General features: G+C 42.8%; 1 protein-coding gene across 4 annotated transcripts in view; it reads left to right on the top strand.

Moving 5' to 3' along the window:
• Positions 1-27253, top strand: part of slco1c1 (solute carrier organic anion transporter family, member 1C1) — a 31530-nt gene extending 4277 nt beyond the window's left edge. Inside the window, exons 1-16 of one of the 4 annotated variants that reach the window (XM_048267540.1) lie at positions 5027-5057; positions 5408-5789; positions 10589-10746; positions 16232-16373; positions 17781-17913; positions 18703-18824; positions 19304-19450; positions 20035-20133; positions 20791-21024; positions 21691-21855; positions 22296-22491; positions 22756-22921; positions 23851-24020; positions 25959-26023; positions 26178-26295; positions 26988-27253. In XM_048267540.1, coding sequence (XP_048123497.1) covers positions 10603-10746; positions 16232-16373; positions 17781-17913; positions 18703-18824; positions 19304-19450; positions 20035-20133; positions 20791-21024; positions 21691-21855; positions 22296-22491; positions 22756-22921; positions 23851-24020; positions 25959-26023; positions 26178-26295; positions 26988-27243 — 2157 coding nt within the window. In that variant the 5' untranslated portion in view covers positions 5027-5057; positions 5408-5789; positions 10589-10602 and the 3' untranslated portion in view covers positions 27244-27253. Of the gene's footprint in view, positions 1-5026; positions 5058-5407; positions 5790-10588; positions 10747-16231; positions 16374-17780; positions 17914-18702; positions 18825-18882; positions 18935-19303; positions 19451-20034; positions 20134-20790; positions 21025-21690; positions 21856-22295; positions 22492-22755; positions 22922-23850; positions 24021-25958; positions 26024-26177; positions 26296-26987 lie in introns of those variants that run through there. The other 3 variants (XM_048267542.1, XM_048267543.1, XM_048267544.1) reach the window with 3 other exon arrangements.
• Positions 27254-27564: the final 311 nt, after the last annotated feature.

The following is a 27564-nucleotide window of genomic DNA, read 5'->3' as shown; positions in this document are numbered from 1 at the left end:
TCTGTACTAGGCTGAATTGGTAGTGACATCTTTCACTGTCTGCTCTTGCAGCATTCAGTCAATATTGTCAGACTTGACTACCTTTCAACCACAAGGGATTGTGATTTTTTTTTCATGGTGTGTGAGAGGCTTATGTTTCTGGGTATATATGGTCAGTCATGGCTCCCATGGGCAGGGCTATGATAGCCTAGGTTTATAAAATGTGCAAGCATAGTGAATGCATAAAGCGGACCAGAATTTTCTTTTCTTTACAGGCAATACAGGGGGGAGGGTCTTTTTTTCCATGGGTACAACTGCCAACTGTTCTTTTTCCTTTCAGTCTTAATTAATTGGACACCTTCTTTAAGTGACTCTGTTATCCTATCTGCCACCAACACACATTCTGCTGCTGCGTCTTGTTCTTTTCAGGCGTCAGTGTGAGAATCTCCTCCCATTATTGACACGTCTGTCCGTCCGTCACTGCCAGTCAGCACTGCTCCACCATCTTTTTGTCTAAAAAAGTGTTTATGTCTAAAATCACCCTAATTATTAGCACTATTTTTACCAAATCACATAAGGTCAGGCCCTGATGAGCTTTACACCTCTTTAAACAAGAGAACGGAGACTTGTATTTTTTTTAATTATATATATATATATAAATATATATTAAGTCGACACTTCACAGGCTAATCATTTTCTTCTGACTAGTACCTTGCACTTAACACATGTAGCAATACCTATAGTGAGGGAAAAATGTGTAAATCACCAGTATTCGTTGATAAGTAAAATATTCATTTTATTGATGGTTATTGTTCCATTTTGTACAAAATATATACTGTACAGATAAAAAAATTAAATGACAACAAAAGTCTTTTAGATAAACATTATTTATTTTTACTGTTTTGTAATTTAGACACTATACTGTAGCTCCTTTATTGCCAGATTTACTGGAAGTGCCTCTTGGTATAATGTATTATACAGTAAATATATATTGAGATTACTAGACCTTGTCACAAGATGAACAATGTGGATGTTGTGATGTGAATACAGTTGAATAACATGAGTTATATGCTGTGGTATCTCAATGTGTCAGTGTTTTCTTTTGCTCACAAATGCCACTCAGTTAAATACACTTTAACTTTAAATACACTTTGGCATATGGTACCATATATACCATAACTATGTAGCCAAAGACATTTCCCTTGATGAAAGTGAAGGCAAAAACATCCCAAATGACCAAATGCAATCCTCTGGTTGGTGTGAGTCATTCACACTGTCCTGCATTGCACAGTGTCTCAGGAGTTTGGGCTGTGGAAACCACATTTTAATCACACAGAACAAGCAAGTCACCTGGGAGCTGCTCAGTGATAAGAAGAAACCAGAAAGTTGTGATAGAGAGCAAAGATGGTGCGCAAAGACCAGGATGAGGAAAGAGAAAGAGACAGAGAAACTACTAGGTGCATGCACAGTGGTCTAGAAACCTCATCCACATCATGTCACAAGGTGGCACACTTGCTTTTGTCAGGCATAAGTGTGGTCTGTTGTGAAACGGCTAACAAGTAAATTCAGTTGAAATTTTATTTCAATTTAATTTGAACTAACAATTTAACAAACAATTTAAATGGCTATTTTTAAATACTTCTGATTTACATGATCAGTCACACTTTGCTCTCAGGCCATGCCATACAGGAATGTGTGTTGCTGTGAATAACAAGTGGGTTTATTGATTAAATCGGTTTGAAATGCCAATTACTACTGAAGACAAGCTATAGATGGTTCAGGTTCAGTTGCTTTGAGTACTTATCTGTGTAGAGACTGATAAAATATGTTGCATGAAGGCTAAATGTCTTATTCATTGCCATTATGAAACCTAACAAGATACAAAAGAATGTTCCAAGACATACTGCTGGAAATGTGTGTCATGACAGAAAGAAAGGACAGTTACGTAAGTGGATTAAAGCACATAATTTCAGATGCGGTCCTTTGAACTTGTTACCAGAGGATTTTACTAACTGCAGCTTTGAGTGGTAATGTTTTTGGGCAGTCTTTTCAGAAGACCAACACATGAAAACACAATGTATTGTAAATATGTGCCTCACTAGTGCACACTAACAACATGTCAAAAAAGTGACATTTTCTCTAGCTGGCCAAATGTTGGAGCAAAATTCCATAATGTTGCTTTAAGTGCTTGCCCTGGAATCTGAGTGCTGGTCTTCGAGATTGTATAACGTGTATAACGTGAATAACTCGTACTCAGGGGCAAAATTCAACCAGAAAGAGGCACTTAAACGAGAGTATCTTACAGCTGACACTTTTATTACTCCACTTCTAGTTTACAAAACTCAGCAGTACACAGATCTGGAGGTGTTCACAGAAAAACAAAGATATCATCATACACATTACACTGGAGAGCATGGGAGAGGCCTGTGCTATGTCACCATGACCTAACTAAGAAGATACAGTATGTCATGAATTGAATGTACAGTTCCTCCTTCATGTGATAGGAAGTACATGAAAGAGACTTCTACCATCTTTCACTTTACTAGTGTAAGGGTACTGTTCTTGCAGTCGCCTGGTATTCCACTATGTAACGTTGTTGTCGCGGGGAGGAGCATGCCCTTTTCACCAGCATTAGACAAATTGATTACCCCGTTGGCCGCTAAATGGGTACCCCAGTACGTTGGCCGCTAAATGGGTACGTTAAAAATAGATGAAAATGGGGAATTTCTTCTGAAAAAATGACTATATGAGTGTGAGTTATAAGACTGTAAGATCTCATCTGCATCATCAAACCTGGCATGTTCCTTATATAGGCCAAGTCCCTCTATCCTTTGGCTCCTTTCGTTCAGAGAGAGGCAACAAAGCTGATCAAAGCATTCCTCCGTGGGATTTCTTTACAGTCCAGCAACCCAGGAAAATAGGAACTACTAGATCTACATTTAGCCAGAGCGAGGATGGATTACATGTAGTGTACAGTGCACATTTAACTGGTAACAGAGCTGAGTTGTATGTCATGTAGACACTCCAACAAGCAGCTGACTCTCTCCATCAAACGTAAAACGACCATGTGACGGGGCAACGTGTGGCTCAGAGGAGTTTCCTTCGGTGTCACAAGCTGCACACCTTCTGCTGACTGGGGTGGTTGACTCCCAGGCCCATGGTCTCGGCTCACTTGCAGACCAGGGAGATATGAAGGACCTGCAAGAAGTGTCCTGAACACCCGTCTCCGCCGCTGACCTGGTACTGAACAGGGTGCCCCTCTGGATCGGGATGAGGTACCTTTCAGTAGGCTCTCTCCTTTGCAATTGGGCAGTTTCAGCACTCCTAGCTGAGGTGCTCCAGTTGCCGTGGTGCTGCTGGATCCTAGGTTCTGTAGTTCTGAACCTAGGAGCGGAGCTGAGTACAGTCAGGGTGGTGGAGTCAGTGGTGACCTACTGCTTCCTTTCCGTCCCAGATGAGGAGCACTGGCTCCATCGGTTCCTCCTTCCAGCCATCCCAGTGGCAACTTATCATTAAACATCAGTTGATTAAGGCTGTCCAATTGGTTCAGTCTCACATGCATGAAGGAAGAAAGTCCCAATCTAGAGTATTTCTAGAGCACAACTAATTAGATCAATGAACAGTCATTTTAAAAAGTAGTACGTATTAGGCCTATTTTATGTAAGATGTAACTGTTCAGTACAGATTGTTCCAGGATGGGGGTGTTGTTTAAAATGTATGCAAAAGACAACAAATAAAATATAAACAAACTAGTATAGGCTAATAAGGGCCACATGTAACCTACAGTGTTAGGCATATCCACTGTAAGCATGCATACATTGTTTAGACCTGAAGTATCAACAGTCCCAGAGGTGTTAAAATGCTCCAGGAGTTTGTTATGAAGACCAAATACTGAGATTTGCATACTAATATGCATAAACACTGACTAAAATTACATACAACAAGCCTGGGTCACCTAGGATTAATCTACTGATTAACAATTAAGGGTCAATAATAAGGCTACTGACTAGACCCAATTAACCCTAAACTTATATACTATAACGTTTCCATGTCAGATGACATGGTGATCATTTGATATTTCTACTGTAAGTCAGCTGACCTATATAAAAAGGGTCATGTCAAGGCTGTCAACACAATGGGAACAGCATGGAGACAGAAGCTGTTTGTTGATCCGCGTCTTTATGCAGTATTGGTGTTGAGAAAGAATCTCTTATAGGCTCGCCTTACTGGACCATGAATTCAGCTGCACCCCCAAGCCTAACCTATGATCTGACAAGGCCTAACTATGTACGGTAGTCTGTGGGTGATCTCAAAAGAACAAGTTGTTGCCCACCTCTATTGTATCTCTTGATGCTCACTCTCTTCGGGCCCTCCATCAATTCGAGTTGTAAATGGAGTTATATGATTAGTTAATAAAGTCTATAATCTTAGGCCAACTTTACACCATTTGCTATGGTCAGCTTCATAATAGAAGGCTAGGCTGGATCAAACAATGGCTAGCAGGCTACAGATGTTGTCATCTCATTGTGCCTGAAATGAAAAGAGTGCAACGGTTGAGTTTGATGTTTGCACAGAGATCCCTCATAGACTCGGGCAGGACACAGGTGCAGCCTACTCGCTGGTTTAACTGAAGTCAGCACACACCCGGATTTGATCAAACTATGTCAGACCCGCTTCCCAAGTTATTAAAGCTGCCATATTGCATGTCTCAGCTCTATCTCTATGGCAACAAGGAACGTGGAGATTTTTTTTTTCCTTTTCCATGTGATCCTCGTGTCGGTAAAGAAAAAAAACATCAATTTGGTTGGTTGCACTGACAAGATAATGCAATATTTCTGACCAAGTTGATACTGTCTTTACAATAATTATCTGTTAAAATACAAAAACAAAACTTATGGGCATTAATTAGGAAGTACTGTGCTTCTCAAAACATCGTTTTATAAAAATGTCACAAATGCATCTAAGCGAACTAAACTGTCTCTGTAGCGACGCGAGTGAGAACTGTTGCAATGGATGCTTCAAGTGCGCTCAGTGCTTCTAGTCTCAGCCCTTAAATGGGTCAATTTACTTCGTATCCGGTGAGACTGTTAGTTAATATTTCACACACTTCCCAATTACAGACTTGGGCTCCAACACGTTGTTGCTGTCATTTGCTGTAAATAACATTATCTTTACAGGCTAACGGTGCTTTATGCTTAGTGATCTTTAGCCACTTTACCCAGCTGTACTGTTGACTTAAATTCATTAAAACGATATGGACGAAAATCGTGGTAGGCTAATGTTTAAAGATGGGTGATTCTTATATGCTCTAAAGGCACACAGTGCGATTATGCTTCAACTATAGAAAATGTCCCTCGATCATCTGGTCTGAAATGCACATACAGCGAAACAAATCAATCCTATGTCATCTCTCTCTTGGCGCTCCCAGGGGTCATCACGTGTTTGAGCCAATTCTTCAAGCGCCTTGAACACCGTTCCCAACAACTATTTCACTTCAGTGAGCCTGCCAGGGACGCTGTTGTGAAAGGAAGCAGATTTACGTCAAATGACCCCGGTGTACAAAATCTCTGAGAACTGACCTAAAACTGAGAGGTTTGTATTTGACACCGAACTCCTGAGACTTGCACTGAGAACGAGTGCCTTTTCGTCCTCATCCTTATGAAGTTTCAATAAAGCCCATCACATCGACAGCGTGTGCGTCAGCGCTGTGGACTCACCTCGTTCCAAAGAAAATACTTGTCTTTCATTTGGTCGTAACGCTCTTGAAGGAGCAGGAAAGTTAACCTGGCACGCGGATTACCCAGAATTTGGTGAGTATCAGTGCTACTATGTTGATTAGATGATTTAAGTGAACTGTTGGTTTCCATCTGGAAGATAGCCTATGTTCGCCCTTCGCGCAATTGCGCGCTGTCACGTCGTACAACTGGGAAATATCAGACTTAGATTTTGAATAATGGTACAATCAATAGACTAAATATTGTCTAGTTAAATGTAGGATGGACATTGAGTAGGGGGTCTCATAGCAGACTTGTGCTCATTCAGGCTATATTTTTTAAAAAGTTTTTTATTTTTATTATTTGTCATTGTTTCCCAAACCCCATCTATGTGTTATTTAGTTTAAAATAGTTGTATTGTGTTAAAAGGTTATAGTTATATAACTGCTGTGGCAAGGCATTTTAAATAATGCAGTTGTCTGACTTTCAAGGCTTATCTCCATGGAAAGGGCTTTCATTCATGCCGGTTCGTTGATTTGTCAGTCATGGATTTGCCGTGAGCCGAGGCGCAGTGCAGGGCTTTATAAGCAGCCACTAATTAGATAAAGTGCGCGTGGTCAGGGACACACTCGTTGTCATGACTTCTGGGTCCTACGCAGCCTCATTAAAGCGCCAACGAGTTGTTTACGTCCTTGTCAGTACTGCATTAAACTCACGTATCAATGACGCAGTAGGCTAATTACATCCCCAATCATTCTGAAAAAGTTGGGACGTTGTGTAAAATGCAAATAAAAGCAGAATGGTAATATGCAATTCTCGTAAACGCATATTTAGCAGCAAAAAGGACATAGGCAACATATCACATGTTGAAAATGAAAATGTTGACTATTTCATGGCAAATATATGTTTAGGCTACTTTTAATTTGATGGCAGCAACATGTTTTAAAAAAGGTCGGGATAGGGAATGTTTACCACTGTGCTGCTTCACCTCTTCAACACAATTCTGTAAATGTTTAGGAACTGGGGAGACCAGTTGCTAGAGTTTTGAAAATTAAATGTCCCATTCCTGTCCGATATAGGATTGCAGTTGCTCAACATATGGGGTATTCTTAATCGTGTTTTTCATTTTATGATGCACCTAATTTGACAGATCTGGAATCCACACAGGCCATTTTAGCACCTGGAATTTTCCTCTACGAATTAATACTGTTTAAATATGTGCAGAATTCGTTTTGGCATTGTTTTCCTTAAAACATGCCAGGCCTGACAGGATGGCAGTATATGTTGCTCAAAACCTGTATACATCATTCAGAATTGATTGTGCCTTGTCAGATGTGCAAGATGCCCATGCTGTAGGCACTCATGCACCTCCACACCGTCATAGATGTTGGGTTTGGAACTGGGCACTAAAACAAGTTGGATAGGTTGGATACTTGGATAGGCCCTCTCCTCTTTAACCCAGATACGTTCATGAAAAGAATGGCAAAATTTGATTGATCTAACCACAGGACCTTTTTCCACGTTTCCAACGCAGTCCATTTTAAACAAGCTCAGGCCCAGATAAGACGGTGGTATATATGTATCATGTCATGTCTAAATACAATTTTGGCTGTTGCATGTTAAAGTTTACACAAGCATTTCTGAATTGAGGATCAAACTATGCTCATAGACAATGGTTATCAGAGGTTTTCCTGAGCCCATATAATGATTTTCTTTACAGAAACCACGGCCATCCAATATTGTTTTTCAGCTCTATCCCTTGTTTGCAAAGATTTCTCTGAATTCTCTGAATATTTTAATGATATTATGTATTGTAAATTATTAACTCCCCAAATATGTCACAATGTCTTGTAAGAAGCATTAAAATTGCATTGTTGCATTGTTTCATCATTTGTCCACACAGGTTTACACATTGTGATGAATACCCCTACATCGTTACTTCTAAGAGACCCTGCCTTTCTGGGATGCTTTTTTCATACCCAATCATGTTGCCATACCCTAATTAGTTGTGAAACATCCCTCCTTTTCTTTTCTTTATCATTACACAAATTTTCCAGCTTGTTACCTCCATTTTTTGAAACATGTTGCTGGTATCAAATTCAAAATTAACATCCATGAAATAGTCAAATTTGTCATTTTCAACATTTGATATGTTGACTGTGTCCTTTTTCAACTAAATATGAGTTTATGAGATTGGCAGATTATTACATTGTTTTTATTCGCAATTCACACAACGTCCCAACTTTTTCTGATGTGGGGTTGAATATGGGAGGTCGGCAGGTTATGATTAGCAAACACTGATCAGGTGAAAAAATGCAGATTTGCATATGGCCGCTAATTTGCTAAAGCGTCTCTGAGGTGAAGCACCTTAGGCATCCCCAATGCTTAAATATATAGACAGTGCATTATCTTGTGATGTCCATTGCGTACTAAATGATAAGTGCAGATATTAGTGTTAATTTTGTCACCTATTTTTAATTTAGTCCTAGTCTTAGTCTTGTGACGAAATGTCCTTTTTAGTCTTTGTCATATTTAGTCATTCAAAAATAATTTTTGTTAGTCAAGGTTTAGTCGACTAAAAGTCTCGTCATTTTAGTCTAGTTTTAGTCAAAAGAAAACTAAAGGTATCTTAGTCTTAGTCAGTTTTAGTCAACACCTTTTAGTCTTTTTTTTATAACAAATTATTTCTGATTACCATTTGAGTCAAATAGTGTTTCACACATCTCAATTTTCCAACAATATTGTGTGTCCACAGGGCTACTCGTCTGTTATAATTACTCATTCTGATTTTTTTGTCAGTCAGTATGTTTACATGCACAGGTAAGTCGAGCTACAGTTATAGTTCGGCTGGGATTTGACCATAGATGTAAAAGATTTGAATGGACCACTGTCATATTCGTAGACCAGTGTTTCTCAAAGTGTGGTCCGGGAATCACTGGTGGTCCGCAAGCTATCCCAAGTGGTCCGCGAGCAGACGTGGTAAAATATAATATAGATGAGTTGTTTGCAATATTGAACCAACTTGTATGTAAAAACAGTTCTGCAACACTGTCTATGTAAGATATGCCAGTTTAAATCATACAGTATGAATCCACACAATAAGCAAAGTGGTTCAGTGAGTAGGCCTATAGTGTAGACTAATTATAGGCTACTGTTGAAGAAGGTATAATCTTTTTTTTTTTTTAGCTAGGGTTAGTTAAGTGGTCCTGAAACTGAAAAAGTTTGAGAAACACTGTCGTGAGACCAAAGTATTAATGTTTTACGCCTCGCTAGATGGCTTATATGTCAAACACAACACATTCCCCAAACAGACTCTCCATCTTAGCCATAGCTAACTTGCTAGCTTAACTTTCCATATTAGCTTACTTGCTAGCAAACTTTGCATCATCAGTCTAACTAGTTGAATAGTTGACATTACATGATGAACATTTTCGTATGGACATTCTGGGGGATGTTAATTTGTATGAGAGAAGCTTCAACTTCTGGGTATGTAGCATTGTGGCATACAGCTTAGGTAGTTAGCTTGCTAACTCTGGCAGAAATCTCCAGTGTTCTTGTTCCATGTAGTTTCGTGTTGCAGCCACAGGGTTGCAGCAACAGCACGTAGACTAGCCTACAGGAAAGCTGTTGCGTATGAACTCATTCGGAATATTTTGAAAACGTAACAGCTAGATATTCTGTCTTCTCATTTTGTAGACGAAAATGAAGAGAGATTTTATCTTAGTTTTTATTTCATGCAAAACATTTTAGTCTCGTCTTTTTTCGTCAACAATAATGCATCTTAAGATAGTCTTAGTCAGTGTTTCAGGACATTACTGCTGTCTCGTCATCGTCTCGTCTTAGTCATGAAAAAAAAGGTTGTTGACTAACATATTTCCTCTCGTCTCGTCTGACGAAATTAACACTAAGATATATTATCTATATTGTTACAGAATTGTAAGTGCAGATATTTTATCATAGAATAGTTATTATACTGAAATAGGAATTTCATGCTCAATCTCTGAACTTAAGTGGAATTTCTTTATGAAGTGACGTTAAATCCCTATGATAGCCTATGACCTAATGCCCAGATTATATCCATCAAGAACAGCACAAAACATGCCACATGATGTGATTAAGAGTTAGATTATTATGTGTAATCTGAAGTTTGTGGAATCTATACCATTTAGAAGGACATCTGGAGCTAACCCTGCATTTTGTAAGAAGTTGCAGAGAAAAAAGCAGGCAGTGTTTGCTTCTCAACACATTTTTCTTTTTTCTTTTTCATCTTAACAAAACCTCCTTTGTGTTCCAAATAATTGACAGTCATTAGTTTATACCTCCCCATATGTGAGAAATATATATATTATATAATCATGACTGCAGTGCTGTTGTTGTGCTAGTACTAGCACCACATGTCTTTGCTGGCACTCTATACCTTTGGGCATTTCACATGACTTGAGAAGGCAGCAGCTTGAAGATGCCCTGTACTGTATGTAGAGCAGGAAATTTCATTCAACACTCACTTTTCCTAACTAACTCACCAAGGGATATAAATAAATTTGTCATGAGAACTGATAAATAGACCATTGCTTTTACTTTATGCCGTATCTTTTTTGCTATCCATAATAGTATCCCTAATAGTTTTCAGGATTCATTAGTATCTGTGCCGTTTTGGATTCATAGCCTTTGTAAATGGTTGTATTCAGTAATATTTACTGATAACTGTTTAGAGCTATTGTCTTCCATTTTCATAGTATGACCTTTTATATATATATTTTTTGCCATTGCTTGGGAGTTATTAGCTCTTATAACCCGCAGCTAGTTTTCCCACTGTGCTTTGGCAAACACTTTATTTATTTATCTTTCGGAGATGTGAGGCAAGGAGGTCACGCTCTCCCATTTTCTTCACACAGGGGTGCATGCATCAATGCCAAGAAATTTCATTAGGGAAACTCTGCCCAAGGAAAACGCGACTTCTCTGTGGAGGATGGATCGCCCAGTCCAGGATACACGGTCAGCAGTGAACAGGCCCATGCCTTCCAGAGATCACTCCTCTTGCTCCAGCCTAAAGGTGAAGGTTACGTTTCTGCCAGCCTCGTTGGAAAATCCGTTAAGCAGACATTCCATAATAGTGCACATAGCAACATTGTTCTATACTTCCTGCTCATACAGTAGAATTTTGCTCATACCTCTCTTTTCAAAAGTGTGCAGTTAGGGTTGTGGTACAATCATTTCCGATGTATTGAACTAAAGGCATTTTCTGAATGTGTTTGCCCTGGGCTTTTGTACGGGACTATCCTGTGTGTGACATGCCTTGTGAGTTTACCGTCAGGAAGGCTTTCGGTCAGACAAAAAAAAGTGCACTCTTCTTTTATTTCACTGAAGGTTGTGCTGCATCATTCACAGCACAAAGCTCCTTCTCTTCAGGTCAGTTTGAGTGCAAGATGTGTGCCACATCCCACAGTGGCTCCTCTGGGCTCGATGATGTTTTGTTTTTGATAGACCCCATTGGCGACTGTCCACTCAAACATGAAGGTTTGGGGCAGACAAGCCTCTGTTGAAAATATAGTAACAAAGTTGTCTCATTCCTGATGTGTGGTGGACCAAAGGCATGTTTAATAACCTAGTATGTTGGCCAGTGACTGATGGAAAGTTCATACATTGTTTTTTCACTGGATTATGTCAGTGTGAGACAATGGCATGAAAGCCTCACAATGAGATTATTTCATGGACCACCAGCACCTAATCGTGGAATTGGATCATGTTGGATGTTGGACATATCTGCTATTAGTTGGGCTGTGGCCTTAATCCAGCAAGTATAATAATTGTTAGACAGTATAGTTTTGCTGTAGTTTACTGTATTTTGGTCTCAATAATGCAATAATCCTTTCCCAGAAAGCTTTTGTTCTAATTAATATTTTGTATGTAAATACTAGATCTGAAAAAAGAAAATTGACTGCCACACTCTGGCATTTGTGTATGAATACCATGCCAAGAATAACTTGAAGAAAGACAGCATTGTAACAGCGCCTTTTACAAGCTGTATGTCCGGAGAAAGCTGATTAGCCACTCGTACAGTGCTGGTTCTATGTCGACTCTGCTACTGAAACGTGCTACTGGGATTTTGATTTAATCACCACAGGCCAGTGAAGGCCGCCACCAAGGTTAAGTGCGGGGAAAAAAGCTCTAAGACCCCCATGTCAGCACTGATCTCACAAAGTGTGGGTGTTCTCAATCTCAATGGGGTCCTTGGTGTGTGTGTGTGTGTGTGTGTGTGTGTGTGTGTGTGTGTGTGTGTGTGTGTGTGTGTGGGCTCCGCGACTGATCCATTTCACAGTGTTTTTTGGCTATCACATGGCGCACGAGCCGCATGGCAGCGCGGGAGCTTATTGACATGCCAGCGTCCCGCTGCTTTGCCTGGGCATCCATGCGTCTTAAGAAGGAGGTGACATGTGAGGACCACGGGGCAAGGGAAGGACAGCACAGGCTTTGTTGCACGGGCAACGTTTGTGCAGCGTGAGGCATGCAGGAGGACATGGATAGGCACACACACACACACACACACACACACACACACACACACACACACATACACACACACATACTCTTAAATGGTGGCTCATGTACATTGCGTCTGTGGAACTCTGTGTTGGCTGTTCCTGCTGGTTGTTTTTTGTGCTTCCACATGAAATGTGATCCAGAGGCTGATGCCGAAGGGTTCACAGGCACGGCCACCTCACTGGCATCCCTCCCCTCGAGATTTACGGTCAGGCCTGGTTATGGAGACCTACTGTTACGAGCAGTGTCAGCTGACGGCCTTTCAGTGCACAAGCCTCTCTCGCATGTTACAGTGAAACATACAGCAGCTTCACTTTGTCATTTGCTTCCTTTTGATCTAGATGAACCCACTTGTGTTTTGTTCAGCCATGACTTGGCAATCAGTTATTAGTCAGCAGAATGTAGAGGAGAGTCTGACAGAATTCAGAACTCACACCCTGTTCTGTTCATCTCTCTCTCTCTCTCTCTCTCTCTCTCTCTCTCCCTCTCTCTCTTCTCACACTCACCTCTTCTCTCTGCATGTTTCTCTCAGACTCCTTTTCTGTTGCTCTTTCTCTTCTCTTTCAACCTCACTGCACCCTGCCTCTCTCTCCTTCCTTCTCTGTCTCCTTCCTGTCTGTACCTCTTTCTCTCTCTCTCTCCCTCCCTCTCTCTCTAATGAAGTGGTTGAGTCAATGATGTCAGCTGCCTCTAATTTCTGGATTTAGACTTTCCCATTCAAAGAAAACCAGACAGGATAGAGGCACTTCCCACAGGGATGTGATGGTGTTAAACATCCCAGGAAGTCTCAGGCGCACTGATCCACCCTGCTGCTGACCGCGGGCGGGCAACACAGACTGACGATGTAAAACAAATGTTCATTTTTTAACCTACATTTCTTTTTTGTTTTGCTGGAAGAACACAAACAAAGGTTGTTTTCTTCATTGAGGAACTTTTTTTCTTGCCACTTTTTTCAAAAAGTAATGGCCGGCCTGTATGGAAGGCATGTGTGTTATAGGCGTGACTCTTTTGTGTTTGCCTGGGGTGGTCTGATTTGGAGGAACAGGACAAGCACAGCCATATCAAGACTTCTGAAGCTTCACTGTCAAAAATGATTAGTTGACTTAATGTAACCAAGTCAAGTCATCTTGTTGCTTTGACTGATTATGTCAAGTGTATGTGTATGTAATGAACTTGACACTGACTTAACTCAATCAAAGCAAGAAGATGACTTGACTAGGTTAAGAATAATTTTCTAGAGTGTGAGATCAGCTATTTTATGCTGTGTAAGGCCAGTGAGGTCTTTGGCTAATGGATATTTTTCTTGCCATTTGTCTTTTTCGCTTTTGGATGTTTTTAAACTTTAACCATAACAGATTAGGGATGCACGATATATCGGCGGCCGATATATTATTAGCCGATAAGTGAAAAAATGAAAATATTATTATCGGCCCGATAACAGAATTCTGGCCGATAATTTGCGCCGATATTTTTTTTTAAAGTCCTAATTTAGGCCTATGTAAGGTCCGTCTGGCTACACTGAGCTAGCCTACTTGAGCTTGGTTGGCTATACTTTTTCCTCAATATAATGTCAGCGGTTGAATGTATTTCACCACTCTAACAAAATCTGTGGATATGCGTTCATTTGGGAATCTGTGCATCTCAAAATCCTCTCGTGAATGATCCGCCATTTAACCTTACCAGAGCGGAGCGCAGCCCTATCTAGAGCCGTCTTTTGCTGGTGTGTTTGCACTTTGCCGCGCTGGTCGGGGAAACAAATAAACAAACTCGTTAGTGGGACGAGTACATAAGTAGGCCTAGTTCTAAGTTGTGTTTTAGTATTATATTTCCATTACTTTAGCTTGGGTTTTGTATTATTACCTAGAAATATGCTAACCATTTGTGCTTCAGTTCCAGACAGGTCATCATAATAAGTTATTAAAACCTTCGGGGCTAACGCCTTTCATTTCTGCTGCAGCAGGTTGTGCGCAACAGAGTAGACGGACATAAGATACAATCTGAGGAGTTGCAGCTTTATTCAGTTACCCGCAGTTGAAACTAAACCTAAGTTTCCCTCACAAACTCTGATTTGGTCGCTATACTGTAGCTTATTCCAAGCTGAACCGTTTATGAGCGTTTAGTCCTAAATGAAAACGATTCAAACTCTCTAGCCACTCACTCGCAATTCACTGATGTCAGGTTCTGACATACTGTAGGGCTAGGCTACTGTTATGTTGTTGACTGCCGTACTATTGAGGACTATTATGAGTTCTGTCCATCATTTGGTGGTAGGTAAAATTACTGCAATAAAATTATGCTTATTAAATGCTTTCCCCAAATCACTTTTCACAATTTTTTTTCAAGAGTAATATTATCGGTTATCGTATCGGTATCGGCCACAACAAACCAATAAATACCGGTTATCGTTATCGGCCCTAAAATTCCATATCAGTGCATCTCTATAACAGATATATTCAGAATGTGATCTTCAGGGACCAAACATCACTAGCCCAATGGTGCCGTGCCAACAAGATATAAAAATGATAATATAAATAAATCTAATAAACAACAATATATCAGTGATGATAATAGGCATAGTTCATAATCATCATCTGTATTCATTGGCTGTGATGTTAAAAAGAAACAAAAACAAAAAAAACAAACATAAACTTTGCTGTTTGAAACCTCACCCTCATATTATTACTATTTCTAGACGTTTTTACACAGTAAATTTAGTATCAATGTCCTCTGTTGATGATGTTTGCCTACATCACTTTGGACTCCTGCCAATAGGAGAGGGCCATCCAAGGGAGGTCTGTTGTTGCCTTGGGGGACTTCAGAGTAGCCATGCATTTTTCAATGCTGGTGTAATTATTTGCTGAGTGCATTTTTTAATTTATCTTTGTACTGCTTTGCAATGTAATTGGCTGAATTGATGATGTGTTGTGGTACATACAGTACTGTAAGTGCATGAAAGGTTAACCCTTAATGAAGTCTCAGTTTATCAGCAAAATGTAAAGTATGTTCCTCTTCAGTGCACCCCCACTCATAATCACTGTTTTCCTTGTTTCTTGTGCCTTTTTTCCCCTTTTTTTTAATTTTCTTGACAACTTTTCTTCATCACTCAACCCTCCTGCTTTCTTTTCTCACTCCTTTCTTTTCTGTTTCTTTACTCCCTCTCCTCCTCATGCACTCTCCAGTGTGATCATTAGCCTTTGACGCAGTATGTTTAAATGCACATGCATGCGCATATGTGTGAGAGTGCTCATATTGTGTGTGTGTGTGTGTGTGTGTGTGTGTGTCTGTATGTAAAATAAAAAACCCTGTGTGGGTGAAGATATGCCACTGAGAAGGTGCATACAGAATGAGGCTGCTGATTGTAAGACTCGCTGTGTGCGTTTGTGTGTGTGTGTGTGTGTGTGTGTGTGTGTGTGTGTGTGTGTGTGTGTGTGTGTGTGTGTGTGTGTGTGTGTGTTGGAGGTTCTGGGGAGGTTAGGGGGGAGGGGAGATGTTACAGCGGTTGCTAGCGGCCTCACAAATGCTGCAGCCTCACTCCTGTCATTATGGAGCTCCCCAGCAGCTCCATTGCCTCTGCCACCAGGCTTGAGTCACTGCCTTCAGGTTGCTGAACTGCTCTTGCTGGAGCGAGTGTGACATAAGCTCTCTTAATCTCCTGTTATTTTTTTGTTCACTGGTACCCCCTGCCATTCCTCCCACCCTAGTACTGCAGTATGACTCCAATGTTGCCCCCCCAAATCCCTCCCATGTTCATCCTCTCTGGCTTGCCTCTCTCAGCCATGTTCATCCTCTCGCTCACTCTGCTTTTCTCCCTATTGATTTGAATCCATATTTATGAGGCAAGGTTGAGGCATCCAAAATTAGGCTAATGAGGTACAGTGAACTACTGGTTATGAAATGATACATTTATATATCTCCCCCATGTTCTCTCTCCTCCCCTCTCTCTCTCTCTCTCTCTCTCGCTTTCTTTTGCTCACTCTTTTTTCCCTTTTTCATTCTAGATGTTCCTTGTGGCCTTGTCCTTTGCGTATTTCGCCAAGGCATTGTCGGGAAGCTATATGAAAAGCACAATAACCCAGCTGGAGAGGCGCTTTGACATCCCCAGTTATTTAGTTGGTGTCATTGATGGGAGCTTTGAAATAGGTAAGCACCAGATCCGCCTGCGTCATGGGCGCCTCCTCAAAAAACTATTTTTACATTCTTTTGATTTTGGGGGTCGGGTGGGTGGGTGGGTTGGTGGGTGGTAAGATGATACATGCAGCTCTCTTCAGGAAACCAGACAGCTGCACCGTTCTCATGCGTGACATGACGTTGTTAGCTACGTGAAGGAAAGTTATAGAGCATTATGTGTCCGCAACAATCGAGAGAGCATAGATATGTATACGTAGATGGCGTATGCCTCCTAATAGAACTTTACATGAAAATGTGGTTTCTATAGGTTTCTATATATGAGTGAGAGGGCCAGGCCAAAACCATTGTATTTCATATGCCACACGCCTGGTGCTTGCATGCTTTTGGCCAATTGTTTCGGCAAGGGCTTGTGCTGTAAGTGTGCCCTCAGTGTTGCTCGGTATGCATGGAGCTATTGTGCCTGTCCTTGGGGGATCAAGAGCCTCGGCGTGAGCGTGAAGTCGTAAAGGCAGAGAGAGAGAGCTGGGGCTCAAGCCACACTGCAGCACCCATCTCACGTGGCAGCGGCAGCCAGGGTTTCCATAGGAGCGTTTCCATGGGAACGAGGCAGTGAGCAGAGAGAGAGAGAGAGGTGAGGAGTGGAGTGGAGTGGAGAGGAGCAGCGAGGCCGGTTCCTGCAGTGTTACAGGGAGGGATCATGTGTCGGGACACTGGGTTAGCCACCAAGCCACCTTCCTTTCTTCCTCCTCTCCCTCCTTCTCCAACCCATCCTCCATCTGTCTCGTGTCCAAAAACAGGGCACATCCTTAGCTGCAGGTGTCCCAGAGCTCAAGTCCCTCTTCTGTGTTTTCTCCAGTTTGAGGTGTTCTGCTGAAGCCCTTGGTGGTCCAGAGTCTGACAGCCATACATATTAATGAGCTTTCTGTCTCTGTCTCTATTCAGTCAGGCAGAAGTGGTCCTCACATGCCCTGGCCCCAGCATGGCGAGACAATAGAGGAAAGAAGAGGTCAGGACATGGGACACAATGACCATTCTTAGTTAGCATTGTTGGAAGTGGACTGTTGTTCTTAAGCCCTCTCACCTTAGAATGCAGCTCTCAGGGAAACTGGAGTTGGAACATGGAAATAGGCCAGAATTGAGCTCTAGATTTCTCAGAAGCGTAAATCCATATATTAGCCTAATTGACCCCATGCCATTTCCCCTGGCAGGAAGTCTTTGTATTGCTCCCTTTGTCTGTATACTGTATTAAGGATTTCCTTGAAATAAGAGGCTAATTAATCCATTTGTATGTCGTTTTGCTTATGCCAGGCTGAGAGGTCTTCTTGGTCTAAAGCCATTGAGGAAATTCAGTCAGAGCAACGTGAGCAATTCAAGAGTGGCTAAAATATTCTATTTTTTACTCTCCTCCTCCCACACAAGGTAATTTGCTGGTGATTGCGTTTGTCAGTTACTTTGGGGCCAAGCTGCACAGACCGAAGATCATAGCAGTGGGGTGCCTGCTCATGTCTTTGGGGACTTTCCTCATTGCATTGCCACACTTCATTATCGGACGGTAAGCATGACTCGCTGGGGGGCTGGGGGGTGGATTATATGGTTGGTTTTTGTATCACACCGGTCTCAGGGAGTGGGGTTTCCCCAGTGTCTTCCAAGTGGACAAAATGACCCATGCAGGAGGTACTGCAGAGGGTCCAGGCTGCTCCTGACTTACACGCAACAGGCTGAGTGCTTTTTGGGTCACATGCCTCTCATCAAAGCTTTTTAAACGCTATTGCCAAAATGCCATATGTACTGTTTTGTATTTTGATTTGTTGTGCCCTACTTGTCAAGATAAATGCATTATTTGGCCCAGTTTTCCCATTTGGCCTGTACAAAGAAACCCATGAACCAGACTGACTGTCTACACTTTATTCTTTTGGCATAGATAAAGGACAATCTATGTATATGAACCTTCCATTAAGCCTAGCTGCCTTAATCTCTGTTTAAAATATAGATGTAGCTCTTTCCTAAGGATCTCAGCTGTGACAAGTCAGCTCGAGAGTGTTTTCCCTGCACTCTACACTTTGATGTCTGTTTCATATGTAAATATTTCAGAACAGGATGCTAAAGTGTTTGTGTTGCGCTGAAGTCTCACAGGTCTCTGTGTATAAATTATAGCAATGACACATTCCAGCATAGCTGACTCAATGCTAAACATTGCAGCATCAGCTGTGAACACAGTACACACAGTTCTGGTTTTGGCAGGTCTTTTGTGTGTTTGTGGGTTTGATTAATCATGATAAGCCTGCTCTATGCCTTCCCCTCTCATCTCCCTCTAAAACACTGTGTTGATGTTTTTATACAGCTATAAGTTTGACTCATCGATTAGATCTTCAGTGAACTCAACCAATGTCTTCTCTCCATGTCCAGCAAGCTCACCTGGTGGGCTCTCTGCAGGTGGCAACTCCTCTGAGGTGCCTACAGCAGGTGAACAGTCTCTTTGGTCACTTTGGGCTTCTCCGTTGTAGCGGACGTTACTGTTCAGCGCTGTAGAGAGTCAGTGCTCATGGCTTTGTGATCCTGAAGGAGGTCAATATGTAAGCCACCAAATTCCAGTATGCAGATGGGGGCTGATTGAATACAGTGTAATCAGATTGGGGCGAGGCATGAATGTCACTGAATCCAAATGTCAGACAAGCACACACACACACACACACACACACACACACACACACACACACACACACACACACACACACACACACACACACACCCAGACACACACACAGACACACACACCGGCACATTGCATGTGCATGCACGGATGCATGCAGACACACACAAACACACACACACACACACACAGACAAAGAAATGTTCACAAATATCAAAATGAATTTACAGTCAGTGTCTGCCAGTGATTTGCAGACTCTATTTTATCCTTTTTCCCTTTATGTGAATTCTAGGCTGTGATCGAGAATCCAGTCTGTCCATGTGGATTTATGTTTTTCTGGGGAATGTATTACGCGGAATAGGGGAGACTCCTGTTCAGCCTCTTGGAATCTCATACATAGATGATCATGCTTTGGAAGAAAATGCAGCATTCTACATTGGTGAGGCTTGTTTTATGTATATATCCATATTATATGTGCAACATGCTACTTGGTGGGATTGTTCACTTAGCATGAACAACAAAGCAACAAGAGATTGACAACTGCTGCAGTGTCTGCATTACTGAGTTCACCAACGCTGTATACTGTACATGCATAGGGGACGAAAAAGGCCACTTTAAGGTCCACTACAGCTCTGTTTGACATGCTGTAGAGATCTCACAGAGAAAACTAAGGGCAACTGTGAACTATGTGCAAACATGCATCTACAGGTTTTCTTACTGAAGAAAAAGAAGCAAATCAGTCCTACTTCAAAATAAGTGTCCTTACTTACTCTCAGCTCTTGATTAATCATTTAGTAAAGAGAGTTTAACACTAGATTTGTCATAGGTGTTAGTCCCTTTCATGATTAATTGACCATGAAGTCCTTCAGAGGGATTATGTGGTATTGTGTATGTTATTTTAGATATAAGTCATTTGATTTATGATGTCACAAACACTCCTGTAATATTCCTTTTCTTTTTTGCTGTTTGGCAGCGAGCCCATTCACGTGTCAAAGCAATCGCTGTTTGTGTCCCTTGTGTCAGGTTGCGTCCAGACGATATCGGTCATTGGTCCCGTGTTTGGTTACTTGCTGGGAGCTTTGTGTGCCAAGATATATGTGGACATTGGATTTGTCAACATGGGTGAGTGAGATACCCGCCATGGTGATGTGAAAGACCGGTCTGCAGCATTGGCAATCATCTCAAAATACTCATGGCAAGCCCCCTGTCTAGACAGCACAGTCAGGGCATTCAACTCTGTTCTTAGATATTCAGACTACATAGTACACCCACAATTCCTGGAGATCAGGGTTGTGAGGTTTACAACCCGCCATACCTCAAGGTATTCCTAGAAGTTTTTTTGTGTGTGTTTCTTTTGTGTGTTTCTCCTGGGAAGAATTTTACTCCCAGTTTGCTCTAACTAAGTTTGGATCAAGCAAATCATCACGTGTGGAGGCGCTCTGATCCCCTGCCTTAACTGAACATGTCACTTCAGATATGGCATATTCCATTCACAGACTTGGCCAGAGAGAGAGAGAGCTCGGAACACTCTGATCCTAGTTAAATGTCATTTTCTGAAACCCCATCTTCTCACTTGATGTGATTATCTTCTTCAGAAGCAAGATTAATTTCCCCTCTAGATGCAGCAGTTGATTGTAATGCTCGGATCTAAGACTCTCAATTTCCGATTCTGCCATTTAATCTAATGCTACTTGTTTAACATGTTGCTAGCGAAGCGCCTGCATGTTATGCATGGTAGCAGTGAGAGTGCACTGACAGCCATGTCTGTCTCTTCTCCAGAGAGCATTACCATAGCACCGGGGGACGCACGCTGGGTGGGGGCCTGGTGGCTGGGGTACCTCATCGCAGGGCTCATCACTCTGCTCTCGGCCATCCCGTTCTGGTTCCTGCCCAAGTCGCTGCCCATGCCCGTGGGCAAACCGTTGGAAAAGAGCCCCTCCGAGCACACCAACTCCATCAAGGAGCACAAGTACCAGGCAGACGAACCCGCCAGCTGTCTAGAGATGGCCAAAGGTAAATCGGTGGACCTTGGCTACCTGGTCAAGAGTCAGTCGAAGGTCTCCTTGCTTCTACTAAATAGGCCACCAATCAGGCATCATTATATTATGATGAAGGAAGATCGATGTAGGAATAACTGCAGAGAAAAAAAAACTGACTACGACTCACTGATGTGTCGATTGTGGATGATGTCGCTAGGTTTTGCACCTGTGTTCTATACAGTATGTATTTGTGTGGAGGAATAGTATCCAGGGTTCTCAGTGCTTCTGCCCCACATTCACCATGGATCCCATGCTGTAAGCAAGCCTGGTAATTCGCTAAATCAGGAGCATTCAGCTAATAAAAACTGATGTCACTGAGGTCAGTGCAGTCAGCTAAGCAGGGGCAGATAGAGAACATGTTCTGCTGGGCAGACGCTAGAAAAGAGAACTGAGATTTGAATTTGAATTTGAACATGTTAAATGTATTATGTTATTGTCCATCTAAATATAACATTCTAAGCATGTAACATTGTTTTTGCACTTCTGTGCTGTGCTTGTTAAATGTGTCACAAAAATAGAATGAAAGAGCTTGTTTGTTTCATATAGTGTTCTAAAGTTTTGGAAAGAGAGTTTGGCAGTAGCCTAATTCTATAAGAACTAACAGTGTGTGTGTGTGTGTGGTTTTTTTTTTTTTTTTCAGACTTTGTGCCAACATTAAAGTCTCTTCTTGGAAATCCTGTGTACTTTTTGTATCTCTGTGTGACCATTATCCAGTTCAACTCCCTCATTGGCATGGTCACATACAAGCCTAAATACATAGAACAGCATTATGGACAGTCCGCCTCTACTGCCAACTTTTTGATGGGTATGTATTACTCACGAATATAAACAGTCCTCTCTACTGAAGTTAAATCAATACATTAAGGTTAGGCACAAGCCTATAGTTTCATCCAGGATCTGCCAGCAGCTTATGGCAGCTGGCAGCTCTCTTTTTTCTGTATGTCTTTCTCATTTTTATTCAAGACTTTTATTTGATGAATTACTAAAGCATGGCATGAGGCCAGCCTTCATTGCATAGGAAAGAGAATATCAAATGTTGAAGCTCTATTGGAATTGCCACATAAAAGGTATGCTTGAATTGGCTACTAATGGACAGCCAATGGACCATCATCCACTTTTGCTGTTGAAAAAATAGTCCATCTGTGTGCTCAACCTCATTACAGTGTTGCAGGGATGGGTTTGGCTTTGGCTTGAATGGTGGTTGGGTGAGAGACATTTTTTCACATGTTCCTGCTGGCTCCCCAGGCATCATAAACATCCCCGCCGTCGCTTTGGGAATGTTCTCGGGAGGCGTGGTCATGAAGAAGTTCAAGCTGAGCATCATGGGAGCGGCCAAATTTGCGCTGGGAACGTCTCTGTTGGGCTACTTCCTGTCCCTCTTCTTCCTGGCCATGGGCTGCGAGAACTCCAAAGTAGCCGGCATAACCGTCTCATACCAAGGGTAGGACCTCAAGGCAGCATTTCAGCCAAAAATGTGATTGTATCTCACCCCGATTGCATCATTTCACAGCATGTCTGTATAATATGAAATACCTTTCCTGAATGAAGACAAATGTAATTCAACAAATTGAAGAAGACAGATTTAATTCAATATTGATTGGAATTTCATCGTTATCACAGATGAGCAGACAGGGAAATGCAGGGTGAGTCACACACAAGTAATGTTCTGTTTGTGTGTGTGTGTGTGTGTGTGTGTTCTTTGAAGTGTGGAGGGCCTCTCTTATCATGAGAGTGCACTGTATGTAGAGTGCAACAGTGGCTGCCAGTGCTCGGGGAAGGACTGGGATCCCGTGTGTGGGGAGAACGGGATCACGTACATCTCTCCCTGTCTGGCCGGCTGCCGCTCGTCTAGTGGCTCCGGGAAGAGCACAGTGAGTGTGTGTTTACATGGGCATGGGTACATGGACACACATGCGCACGCACGCACCCACACACGCACGCACACACACACACACACACTCGGACGCACACACACACACACACACACAGACATAAGCGATTAAGATGTGGCTGTACATGTCAAATACTTATGTTTCACAGATACAGTACACATGCCAAAGCAGACACTCACAACTCAATCAGTGGATGACAGGACTTTTATCTGCTTTGACCATGAAAAGACAAGGGCGCACGTCACAGGTTGGAATTCAGATTCTTTAAGTGAAACTGCAGCAATAAGAGGTCCATGAGAGACAGTTGTGCTCTTTCGGATAGTGCTCCTTCCTAGGGCTGATGTTGTTTCCTAGTTTCTTCACACAGCATTCAAACATTCCCTTGTCTCACACCCCTCCCTATACTTCCCTCTGTTCCCTTTTCTTCTCTATGCACTCTCATCTCAACCCACCCCCACCCACATACACCCACACCCACACACACACACACACACACACACACACACACATACACACACACAGTCCTAAGGCATATTAGCAGTGAAAGCCTTACTCAGTCTTACTCATCCAATGTTAGACTCCAGTCACAGCCGTGATTATTATGGTCAGGTGAGTGTTGCGTTTAATGCAGCTTCCCCGTGACCCAAGATTCTTTCTTCCCCAGGCATAATGGGGCTTTTGTGGCTGGAGTTGTGTATGTGACGGATTACTTTAATTCTAGAATCCTTGGCAGTATATATTGTGGACTTGTTTTTGAATAAGCACCATAGAATGTAGTCAATACGGTGACAGTGTTTCCTCCCTCCAATTATTTATAGTGACTCTTTATATGTCTTTCTTTATTCCTTCCTTCCTTTCTTTCTTTCTCTTCTTCTTTCTTGCTTTCTTTCTTTCTTGCCATCTCTCAGATGTTTGACCAGTGCAGCTGTGTTACCATGGGGAATATGACAGCTCGAGTGGGCCTCTGTCCAAATCGGAATGCCTGTGACCGCATCTTTCCCTACTTCCTGGCCCTGTCCGTAGTCACCTCCTTCATCATCTCACTGGGTGGCACGCCAGGATACATGCTCCTCATCAGGTCCTGCTCTCTTCTTCAGCACGTCCGTTTTTACAGTTACATTTAGCCATTTAGATAAAGCGGATGCTCTCACTTAAATCAAGCTTCATTAACCCTTAAAGGTGTAGGTTTTTGAACATTCTAAGTTCCGCAACAATTGAAGGTTCTAAAATTCTATGTTGAATTCAATGAACCCAGAACCCAGAATGTTAATTTCCCAACATTCCTGTCACACCGGTGTGACGGTACTCCTTTAAGGGTTAAGTGAGGACACCCTCTAGCAAGCACGTAGCTTCTGACAGAAAACACAAAGTACTATATTTAGTCAATCTGAGAAGGAGCAAAGAGCAGATAGTAGAGATGTGCAATAAGAGTCTAAGGTCCTTTTTGAGGTTCTTAAAGGGAAAGACGCCCATGCTCTGATTATGATTATGTCCCTATTCCCCATGTTAACTTTGGTGTGAATTGTTAAATCCTCACGTAAGAAGAGTCAGTATGATGGACAATGACCATATTCAGACCCTGTCCCCCACCACCCTTGCCTCAGGGCCTACTCAGTGCATGTGTCAACCTGCCATAGGTCAGTAGTCATGTGTGCCAGATTGAATTGACTACCATTTATTCTCAACAAGAACAAACTTTCAGAGTATGCCCAAATCACATGGGGGCCAGGTTTTTTTTCTCTCCAAAGGGTTTGGGGGTTATTGAATTATTTTCCTTTAAACAGCACCGTCCTGGTGCAGAGTAGATTTGGGATGAAGAGGTCTTGTGTCTTTCCCTCAGTACTTTGTCTCCCTCCCCATCTGCTAGATTACAGACATAAACAAGCAACGAGGGCAACAACCCAGTTTTGTTAACATGATTTTTTTTTTCTTCCGTCATGCCGCTCCCCCGTCATGGTCGTTGTCAATATCTCCGCCGTCGCATGCCTCGTTGAGTGAGGGAAGTTCATGTTTCAGCCAGGGCTGACGTTACTCATTTTGGGCCGAGAGACTTGCTGACTTGCACGGCGCCCCACGCGGCCTGCCATTGGCTGGTTCAAAAGGTCCCACACTGGGACTCAGCCACAGCGAGACACACATTGCTTCACTCACCTCGTGGCTTAGGGTTTGTGTGGGTTATTTCCCCCCCGCTGCTGCAAGGAGACTTGGAGCGTGCTCGAATCCATCAGCTTTTCTCAAAGCCCAATCAGCTGACCGGGAAGGAATGCGTCGCCTCCGCTCGCCTCAAATTAGGTTACCTACAAGGCCAGCGTCAGCGCCCATCTATCTGTCTTTGGGCTCATCTGTTCACGTGTGTGGGTCTTTCCCCAGAGACGAGATGCACTTTGTTCAGGGGGGGAAAAAACACCACCTGTTTCTCTCAAGAGGAGCATTCCACTGGTGTCCATTGTCATCAGAGAGGGCAGAGGCTAAAAGGAGCCAGAGTTATTGCATTCTTTATGTGGTGTGTGTATGTGTGTGTGTGTGTGTGTGTGTGTGTGTGTGTGTGTGTGTGTGTGTGTGTGTGTGTGTGTGTGTGTGTGTGTTTGTGTGTGCGCGTGCATGTATGGCACCTCGCACACTCATTTGCATTCAATGCAGAGTGGACACCAAGGGGCAGAGCTTGCCCACCTTCCGAGAGAAACGCTGACCCCCGGCCGGCTCGCCCCTCCTCTCCCCTCCCCTCTCCCATCCCTCAGCCCCAGCAGATGAGCTCTCTCTGAAAGATGTGTGATAGTGTACTGACTGCCGCGCACCGCTGTGCATGACAATGAGTCTCCTCTTCATCGTCACGGTGACACGGCGAGGCGTGAGCTTTAGCTGCCGAGTGTAGATATTAGGATAGGAGGACAGAGAAACTCTTCTGCCTCACTGATGATTGACTTACTTCAACTCAGTGCCTCTGTACTGAGGGAAATAGGAGACATTTCTGCACTTATCTTTGGTTGCTCACGCGTCCTGTTTTTGTTCGTTGTAGGTGCATCAAGCCACAGCTGAAATCGTTAGCATTGGGGTTCCACACACTGGCCACAAGAACCCTGGGTGAGTTGATTACATTTCCTGCAACCCCCCCCAACAAATAAAAACACCTTTAACAAAACAAAAATGTTTTGCATAATCACATGGAATCTGCAGAAATTCTATACAATTGTCAGAAGCTGTAGGTTGTGTAAAATGAGGCCTCCTCGTCTTGCAGCTGGCATCCCGGCACCTATATACTTTGGGGCCATGATCGACACCACCTGCCTGAAATGGGGCCAGACGAGCTGTGGGGGGCGAGGAGCGTGCAGGATCTATGACACCGCAGCATACAGGTACACAACACACCCATTCACCTCAAAGCAATTCATCTCAATTACTGTAGTATACCTACAAGTTAGTAACACATTTCTTTGTTTTAGAAATACATTCAATCAAATGTCATTGCTGTTTTAAAGCTAGCTAGAAACATTTTTTTGTTTAGTTTTACTGATGACGACATTTAGCATTCATTGCTTGAAAGTAATGAAATGTATTGTAGCTGATAGCCTATGCTTCTAGAAGAAGGTGTAGGAAGGCAAAAGGTTCCAGAAACAGGACATAATTACTGAAAGAAATGTAACTTAGTGAAAGAGAAAGTGAAATGCGTTCTCCAGCACCGTGTAATCAACAATCTGGGTCATAATTGGAGTGGATGTGGGTTATATGTCTGTCAATAAAATTAATGGGCTCAGTGTGTGAGGAGGGACATTCATGGTGGGACTTTCCTCAGAAACCCATGCCTTTGAACCTCTAATTGAATTTCATTGCAGCAGCAACTGCTGTAAATCCTGTGGATGTATGCTAAAGAAACAAGCCATTTGCCAAGTTTGTTTGCTAATCTTGACTGCACAGTGTGCGCCTCATGTGATTGATATTGATCTGAATTCTCCCACCTCTGTGCTGTGGTTTTGTGACTGGACCTCTGGGCATCCTGCTGCTGCCTGCTGCTCCGTTCCTTCACCCTCGTCGCCTGTCCCACTTGCAGGACCGCCTACCTGGGCCTGACACTGGGCCTGCGTGCCGTCTCCTTCCTGCTCTGCATCTGGGGCTTCGCGGTGCTCCGGCGGCACGTGCGGCGGCAGGAGCGCGGACCGATGACCAACGGCAACGCAGCCGGTGCGGTAGCGGCCGCCGCTGACGAGCTGGAGGCCCTCAGGAAGGAGGAGACCGCCGGGGCGGCCAGCAGCGACCAGTCCCCAAGGAACTCGGACTGCTACCCGGAGCGGGAGACGCGCCTGTGAGTTGCCCAACACCCCCGTCTCTCTCTCCCCCAACTCCCCACAGCACCCTGCTCTGCCCTTTCAGCCTCACACCTTCCCAGATCACACCGACCGCAGGCTAGCAGAACAGGGAATCTTGGGCTTCATCCAACAGATTTCACACAGCAAAAAAGAAAAACTGCAACCCATACAGTTGCATACTCACTTATATATTTGTACTGGATCCATGTAGGTGTTGTGAAAGAGGCCATCCATTTTTTTTAACAAAGATGAAAAGAAAACTCATGAATGTCCATGCTGTTTTGAAAATGTAGCAATAAATGTTGATTTCAGGTTTTTTTT

The sequence above is a fragment of the Alosa alosa genome, chromosome 17, assembly GCF_017589495.1.
Source record: "Alosa alosa isolate M-15738 ecotype Scorff River chromosome 17, AALO_Geno_1.1, whole genome shotgun sequence".
Lineage (NCBI taxonomy): Eukaryota > Metazoa > Chordata > Actinopteri > Clupeiformes > Clupeidae > Alosa > Alosa alosa.
Note: the sequence above shows the minus strand (reverse complement) of the source record. Positions and strands in the feature narration are given on the sequence as shown.